This window comes from Gadus chalcogrammus, chromosome 15 (assembly GCF_026213295.1).
Source record: "Gadus chalcogrammus isolate NIFS_2021 chromosome 15, NIFS_Gcha_1.0, whole genome shotgun sequence".
NCBI classification, from domain to species: Eukaryota; Metazoa; Chordata; class Actinopteri; order Gadiformes; family Gadidae; genus Gadus; species Gadus chalcogrammus.
In genome coordinates, this window is record NC_079426.1 from 16,299,684 (window position 1) to 16,307,183 (window position 7,500).

General features: G+C 46.4%; 1 protein-coding gene across 1 annotated transcript in view; it reads right to left on the reverse strand.

The window, feature by feature from the left end:
- Window positions 1-251: 251 nt before the first annotated feature.
- Window positions 252-7,500, reverse strand: part of bcl11aa (BCL11 transcription factor A a) — a 44,346-nt gene continuing 37,097 nt past the window's right edge. Inside the window, exon 4 of the mRNA XM_056609788.1 lies at window positions 252-6,152. Coding sequence (XP_056465763.1) covers window positions 3,895-6,152 — 2,258 coding nt within the window. The 3' untranslated portion in view covers window positions 252-3,894. The remainder of the gene's footprint in view (window positions 6,153-7,500) is intronic.

Consider the following 7,500-nt stretch of genomic DNA (forward strand, 5'->3'; position numbering starts at 1 on the left):
AGCTTCTATGTTATCAGAACGGTCCTGGTATTGAGTCATAATGTTTATGGAATACTACAGCGTGTAGTCCTGTACCAAAATAAGCAAATAAGAGAGAAATGTATCCTTACAAAAGATCCATAAGAAATCCTTTAATGTCGTCACCCTCACGTGCACACGCACACACACACACACATACACAATCCCACACATTTAAGCAAACCCGCATGCCTCTTGCAGGCGAGCGCTGCCTCCGAAGCAAGCCTGAAATATTACCACGCAAGCACAAGACACGCGACAAGCGGGGGTACGCTTTGAGGTTTTTTTTTATTAATTGATTTCCGATAAAGGGACAAAATGGGTGTGTGAACAGGATTATGCAGACATCTGCCAGAAAATACTGACAGTCGTTTTTCCCAATACAACCAAACAGAGACCCTCCCCTCAGAAAAAAGAAGCTAGGTGTTTCAGTGGCCTTTGGCCACAATAATAATAAAGAGAAAATAATCAACAGAAATGTTACAAATTATATAATAATCAAAACTAAAAAGAGAAGGATCTGTTCTGTTTAGAACAGGGCTTACATAACAATAAATAGTCACTCCCATGGTAGAAGATAGGTTCAAGTTCAAGTAACAACAAACCGCTCTCGGAACAGGAATAGAAAAAGGCTGATAACAAAATATTCTGCATTGCCATTTACAAAAAAAGCCTCATCTCGAGTGAGCTCCCCCACCAACCAAGGTTGTCAGTTTTTTTAGTTTTGTATTTTGAATATGCTTTGCATATTAAAGTATTTCCAATCTAGATATAAAGCACCATTTAGTATTTGGCAATGAAAAAAAAATACTGCAAAAGACAAACTGGTTTCAGGGATGACTTTTTTTCGAATGCATTTATTGATGCATTTCTCGTTTTTTCATAATCCATGTACTGCGCATGAAGTCTTTTTTTGTCTCCCTCTCTATTTTCTTTTAAACGTTGGAATGTAGTCAGGAGGGAGAAAATGAGAGAGACAATAGCACACAACAGAACAGGCCGATGTCAGCTTGCATTACTGCAATACAATATGGCAGCAAAAGGTAGTTAGGATCGAGGAGCTAGGGGAGGTCCAACCCAAAATAATAACAATTTAAATAAAAAAAGACACAATTAAGAAAAAAATAATGAACACAATAAAGAAGATATGTACAACCACCACCGCATACAGGAAGTAGTGCATCGGCCATTTTATGGCCCAGGACGTTGGAGCTGCTGTTTTAAATTGTCTTTACCCCCCACCTGCCAACCCCCCAATTTATTTCTTTAAACATCATACAAATAATTCTCACTATATTATCCTGCCAAATTAAAAAAATATACCGCGGCAGCTTGGGGATTTTTTTCCACTACCAAAAAAGGTAAATACCTTCAGAGAGAACGAGCAACAGTTAAAAATACAAGCCTCAATATAAATACTATAGTGCCTACTCTAAGTGAACATTGAATTCAAATACAATTCTAGAAATACAGAGAAAGTAGACCATAAATGTGTTTAAGCATAGGAATTGACATGTGTGCATTTTCCTATATTTTAAAGTTCTTTATTATATAGTCATATATTATCTCAATCCTTTCCCCAATGCAAATTGTATTTCAACCTGAAGAGCTGTGAAGAGCCAAGGCAAAAAGAAAATACAAAACACCACGGATATCTTTTCTCTCTTCATTTTTTTGTACCATTTTGAATATACTGTGATCAGATTCTTGAACATTGTGAGTTGACTCCAAACATGAACACTGGTTACCATGGTTACCATGAGGAAACAAAGTGTTATTAAAAAAAAAGAAAGAAAAAAATGATCCAAACAAATCATTATATTTTACAAAATTAAATAACAACTTTTGCCATCTGGCCCCAATATCTATAGATTCCCTATCCATGTTTGGATAATGACAAGACAACAATAAATGGTCTTAACAACAAGGTGAATTGGCAGCAGAGTTAAATCTCGGATCAAGCAATATTGCTAGTCCTGTAGAATTGTGGTCTATTTTGGACCAAATGTAAACCCTGTATTTCATAGAACTGGATGGCAAACCAATTGGTTACTTTTAAGTTTGTCCTTTTAGAGTGCTAACACTATAGGTTGCTCTAACAGCATGGCAAAGGGTTAAATGTGAACAAAGTGTGGATACATAGGGCATAGGTCAGGGAGCTGGAGAGCTGGATGTCTGATTATATGTCTTTACAGTTGTTTGACAATGGGAGCCACGTCCACCAACAGCATTTTCCCTTGAGCATAAACCTGTAAACTTGGGAAAAGTGCAACTTTCAAGTTTTTTGAAATGTCCCAGAATTTAGATTAGATCTACGTACCAGCATTTAAATTAAATTCAAGGAAGGAAATGTAATATGTCTCTTGCATTCTTAACAACAGCAAACAAAGACAAATCTGCCCTGTATTAGCCTATGCATTCCAATGTATCAAACTTTATTCATTGTTATGTAGCCCCGAAAGCCCTAGAGAACACAGCGGCCATTTTTTTTTTTTGCAGTTCTTTCTTTTTTTCTTTCTTTCTTTCCTTGTTACAAACACCCTGTTTTAAAAAACAATAAAGTGAACACGATTGCCTCAGTTCCTCCTAACGTGTAGCTTCCAGTTTGGTGTAGCTTTCTGTCTGTCTAGCTTGTAGTAAACCAATGCCCCCTAATGTAGTCTAACGCAATTGGAGCTCATATTAAACTTTATGCATTGTTCCACACACTGACATATCCAAAGCAGCGCTGTGCGTCTTTGTGCTAACGCGATACAACGCTTCCGAGCCATGCGCCGCATCCCTCAAGTTCAGGATTGTACGTGACAAGTACCTTTCCCCCCCATAGTATCTAAATACCAAGAACAAAATTACAAATAATTCAGATATACACAATACTGCTTGTACCATGCTTGCCATGAATTCCACATATTAAAGATACTATAGAACATGTATAGGTAGCTAAATGATGAATAACAATACTTTTCTGATCTTACTCTAGTTTGTCACACTCTGTTTGAGCAGTCAGGTGCTTGATGCAAGAACCTTTCTTGGGTGGCTAAATCCCTCTAGCAGTACCTGGTGTGACCTCGTGTTTAGCACAGAAAATAGTATGGCCAATAACGCAGTCTTGTTGAATGAAAGGCACTCCTTTTTTTAACCAAATGATAGTACAAATTTAGCTTACAGCCCATCCTTGACTTTTTTTTAAAAGACTTTTAAGGCTGTCTTTGCTAGTGGTTTAGTAATCAAGCCAATCTTTTTTTTTTTCTTAAACCCTGTGTGGACATGGCATCTTTTAGAAAGATCAGATTAAGTGCATTTCCAGGTTTTACATAAGAGGGTCAAGTCAAAGACTGTGAATTGTCCATGTTACAACACAAAACTGTACATGATATGTGTTACAGAATGTATGCAGCATGGTTGTATCTTTCTTGTCTTTTCTCCTTTTAAAAAACAAAAAGAAAGAAAACAGAACAAGAGAAAACAGCAACACATTTACTCAACTACTAACTAACCAGGGACAAATTTGTTTTCATTTTCTTTTTATCTTTTTTGATTAGCAAAAACATACTATGCATGCTGACTAATTCTTAAAAATGGAAAAAGGCAAACTCAAACAGGAAAAAATTGTACACAACATGTAAATTATTGCACAAGAGAAAGGCTCAAAGTTTTGCGTCAATGCAATAGTATTGCCCCGATACAAATCATGCATTCAATGGGTAATGGAAAGGGAGTGTGCTGGTGGTGTTAAGCTTCCACCAGACTGGCAAAAGAGATGAGTTAGTGCTTGGGGGTTGAGGGCAAATCTACAAGAGACTATGGTAGGGGGTAAACCAGACTGGTAGCGGAGATGTCTCGGGGGAGAGGCGCTAGTCCAACATTATAGCCATACTATTCAGACTTAATTTCGGTACTCATGGGTCGATCACTGTGCCATTTTTTCATGTGTTTCTCCAAGGTGCTGTAGACGCTGAAGGGCATCTGACAAATGTCACACTTGTACACGTCCTTGCCCACCTGTCCGTGGGTCTTCATGTGGCGTGTCAGCTTAGAGCTCTGAGCGCACGCATAGTTGCACAATTCACACTTATAGGGACGCTCGCCCGTGTGGCTGCGCCGGTGCACCGTCAGGTTGCTGCAGTTTTTGAACACCTTGCCGCAGTACTCGCACGTATCACTCCTGCGGCCGTCCTTGGAGCTGGGCCGGCCGGGACCCCCAAGGTGGGGAGTGCTGCCCCCGCTCCCCGTACCGCTGCGGCCCGACACCCCGCCATCCAACTCCCCCGGGGGGGTCGAGAAGCGAAGGCTGCCGTTCTCTGAAGAGTGCTCAGAGCAAGAGGCGAATGGCGATTGTCTGGAATCCCCAAAGTTCAGAAAGGGGTCCTTGAGTTGTCTGGAGGCCGCATAGCCGGCCAGCCACTGGGAGTAGACGTTCTCCGTGTTAGGGATGGTGGGCGTGGGCAGGTCAAACTCCTTTTCCAGTTTGATGCGTTTGGTGAAGGGACTGAGAGGACTGTGGCTTCCCAAAAGCAGCTTCTTTGAGAGTCCCACGGAGGCGGCCTCGTTGGGGGAGGTCCCCCGTCCGTTGATGGCTGAGATGCAGCCCTCTTCGGCCCGGCCTGATTCCACGGCCGAGTCCTCGTCGCACATCCTGCGGTTGCGATGGTCACGGGCGAGGTGATGGTGGACGTGATTCTCCTGGGCCATGGCGTTGCGCTTGTGCGCATTGAGGGCTTCACTGAATTGATGCATGCTGGCTGCCAGCCCCATCCCCTGCATCACCTCCGGCAGGGAGCGCGGGATCGACCCCTCGTCCGCTCCACCTCCCAGCCGACCACCGATGCTGCCGTTGTTCTCATGATGGCGGGCCGCCTCTAAGTTCAGGCTGAAGTGGTAGCTGTTGTTGTTATTGTTGTTGTTATTCTGCTGTACCACCCTCTCTCCGTTCTGGTCCTCTTCCTCAATCTCCTCCTCCTCTTCTTCTTCTTCCTCCTCCTCCTCTTCTTCCTCCTCCTCCTCCTCCTCTTCCTCTTCCTCGTCGTCCCCGTTCTGGTGGAGCAAGCGGTTCTCGCTCTTCAGCTTGGCCACCACGGACTTCAGGGCATTGCTGGCGCTGCCCAGATGCTCACTGGTGCCAGGCTCAGGGGAGGAGGCCACCGAAAGCCCGTCCTCTGACTTCCCTGCGTTGGGCGAAGACGACTTGTGCATGTGTGTCTTCATGTGGCGTTTCAGCTTGCTAGCCTGTGTACAGGCATGGTCACACAGGTGGCATTTGTAGGGTTTCTCTCCTGTGTGGCTGCGGCGATGGACGATGAGATTGCTCTGGAACTTGAAGGCCTTGCCACAGAACTCGCACGACTTTGTCTTCAACGGAGTGGTGGAGGAGGGCGGAGCGCCGGCCGATGGGAGGGGGGTGGTCGGGGTGGTCTGAGAGCCTGAGGGGGACTGCATGGAGCCTGGGAGAGGAGGCGGAGTGGAGAGGTAGGGAGGTTTGCTACCTCCGGTACCCCCCAGAGCTCCGGCTTGCCCTCCTGTCTGGAATGGCTGGAGCAGCCTCTGCATGGGACTGGGTCTGCTCGGGGACAGCGGCGGGGTGGACACTGAGTTGTTGCCGGCCAGCTCTCGCAGCCGTCGCGAGAAGTCCATGGGCGGAGGAGGGTCCAGGCCCAGAGGAGGGTTGAGGCGCAGCACCCTGTCAAAGGCACTCGGGTGGTGGGCTGCAAGCGCCAGCTCCTCGGGACTCAGGTGGTGGTCCAGGTGGTTCCGCGGAGGCGGGCTGAAGAGAGGCGGCGTCGGAGGGAAGCGCTGATGATGGCCCCCGAGTCCCACGCCCCCCATCGGGCCGCTGTTGCTTCCTCCCCCGCCCGTGCTATCTCGGCCGCCGGAGCCGGATCCGGGGATGCGGAGGAGGTTGAAGGGGCTGGCGTCGGGGGGCAGGTGGAGGCCGTGGAGGGGCGGCTGGGAGGGGCAGTCGGCGCCCCCGCCCAGGGAGGACGGCCGGCCCATGCGCGGGGTGAGGGGGCTGCCGTGTTCGCTCTCAAGGTAGATGCAGAAGCCGTGCGTGTTCTGGGCGTGCTGCAGCAGGAACCAGGCGCTGCCGTAGCACTGCTTGCAGGTGGTGCAGGTGTAGGTGGTCGGCTCCTCCTTACCTTGTGAAGCAAGGAGAAGAATTCATGTTAGGGAAACATCTGGCAAAGGCATAGCGTATAAACTGGCTGCTTTGAAGGAAGGAGGGCTCTCCTTTCTTTACTTGTATTGCCAATTAGAAAAGGTGTTTGGGAGGATTTGGACCAAGGAAAAGATCTCCAAAAATAACTAACACTCTTTCCAACAATGACAAATAATTTGGTAATGCAACATATTTTATAAATGTTTAGAATTCTGAATTCATTATTCAAATGTTCATTTTCAAACTCTCATTACTCTGCATCAGATACCAAGCGACCCATGCATGTGTACACCCACTACAACACACACATACACACATTCACACACCACACGAACACACACACACACACACACACACACACACACACACACACACACACACACACACACACACACACACACACACACACACACACACACACACACACACACACACACACACACACACACACAAGAACACACAGGAGTGCACAAGAGAATATTAAATCTCTCATAGAACAGGGGGCAAAAAGAAAAATGTCTTCGATAACATATTCAGGAAACAAGTGTTTAAAGCACAGGACGGCTTGGGAACCGGCAGAAGAAGGCACTTTAAAACTATAATTGCCTTTGTACTGGCTGGACAACCGTGACCTGGGGTGGGCTCCTCAATGGCTCCATAATCGTATTAAGGAAACAGGAGTGGGGTGGGAAGGTGTGTGTGTGTGTGTGTGTGTGTGTGTGTGTGTACCATGTTTTTCTGTGTCTATGTGTGTTTGTTCGTGTCTGTGTGTGTGTGTGTGTGTGTGTGTGTGTGTGTGTGTGTGTGTGTGTGTGTGTGTGTGTGTGTGTGTGTGTGTGTGTGTGTGTGTGTGTGTGTGTGTGTGTGTGTGTGTGTGTGTGTGTGTGTGTGTGTATGTTGTGGTTGGAGCGGGGGGGGGGGGGTAGGAGGAGGTTTTTGGACAGCTGGGCGGCCGGGCCCATCAGCTCATTTACAAGATTTTTAGATAATCGTTCCTTTGTCGTTCTCACTGGGCACCTTTTGATAAGAAACTAGAGGGAGAGCGGAGTTCAGCCAGGGTGCGGGCACATGGCTACCACACACTCGCTAGCCGTCACACACCCGATACACAAACCCTGCACGCACACACACATGCACACACACATCGGGCAGACAGTGCATTCAAACTAGGCGTGGACCTCACTGTTTGTGAATTGTCTTTGAATGCATATTGTGTACACACATACACACGCACACACACATCATGCACTCAAACACAAATGCCCCCACCCTACTGCCATGCATGTTGTAAAATGGGATTTGTGTTTCTGTATTGACTGGTGCAAATG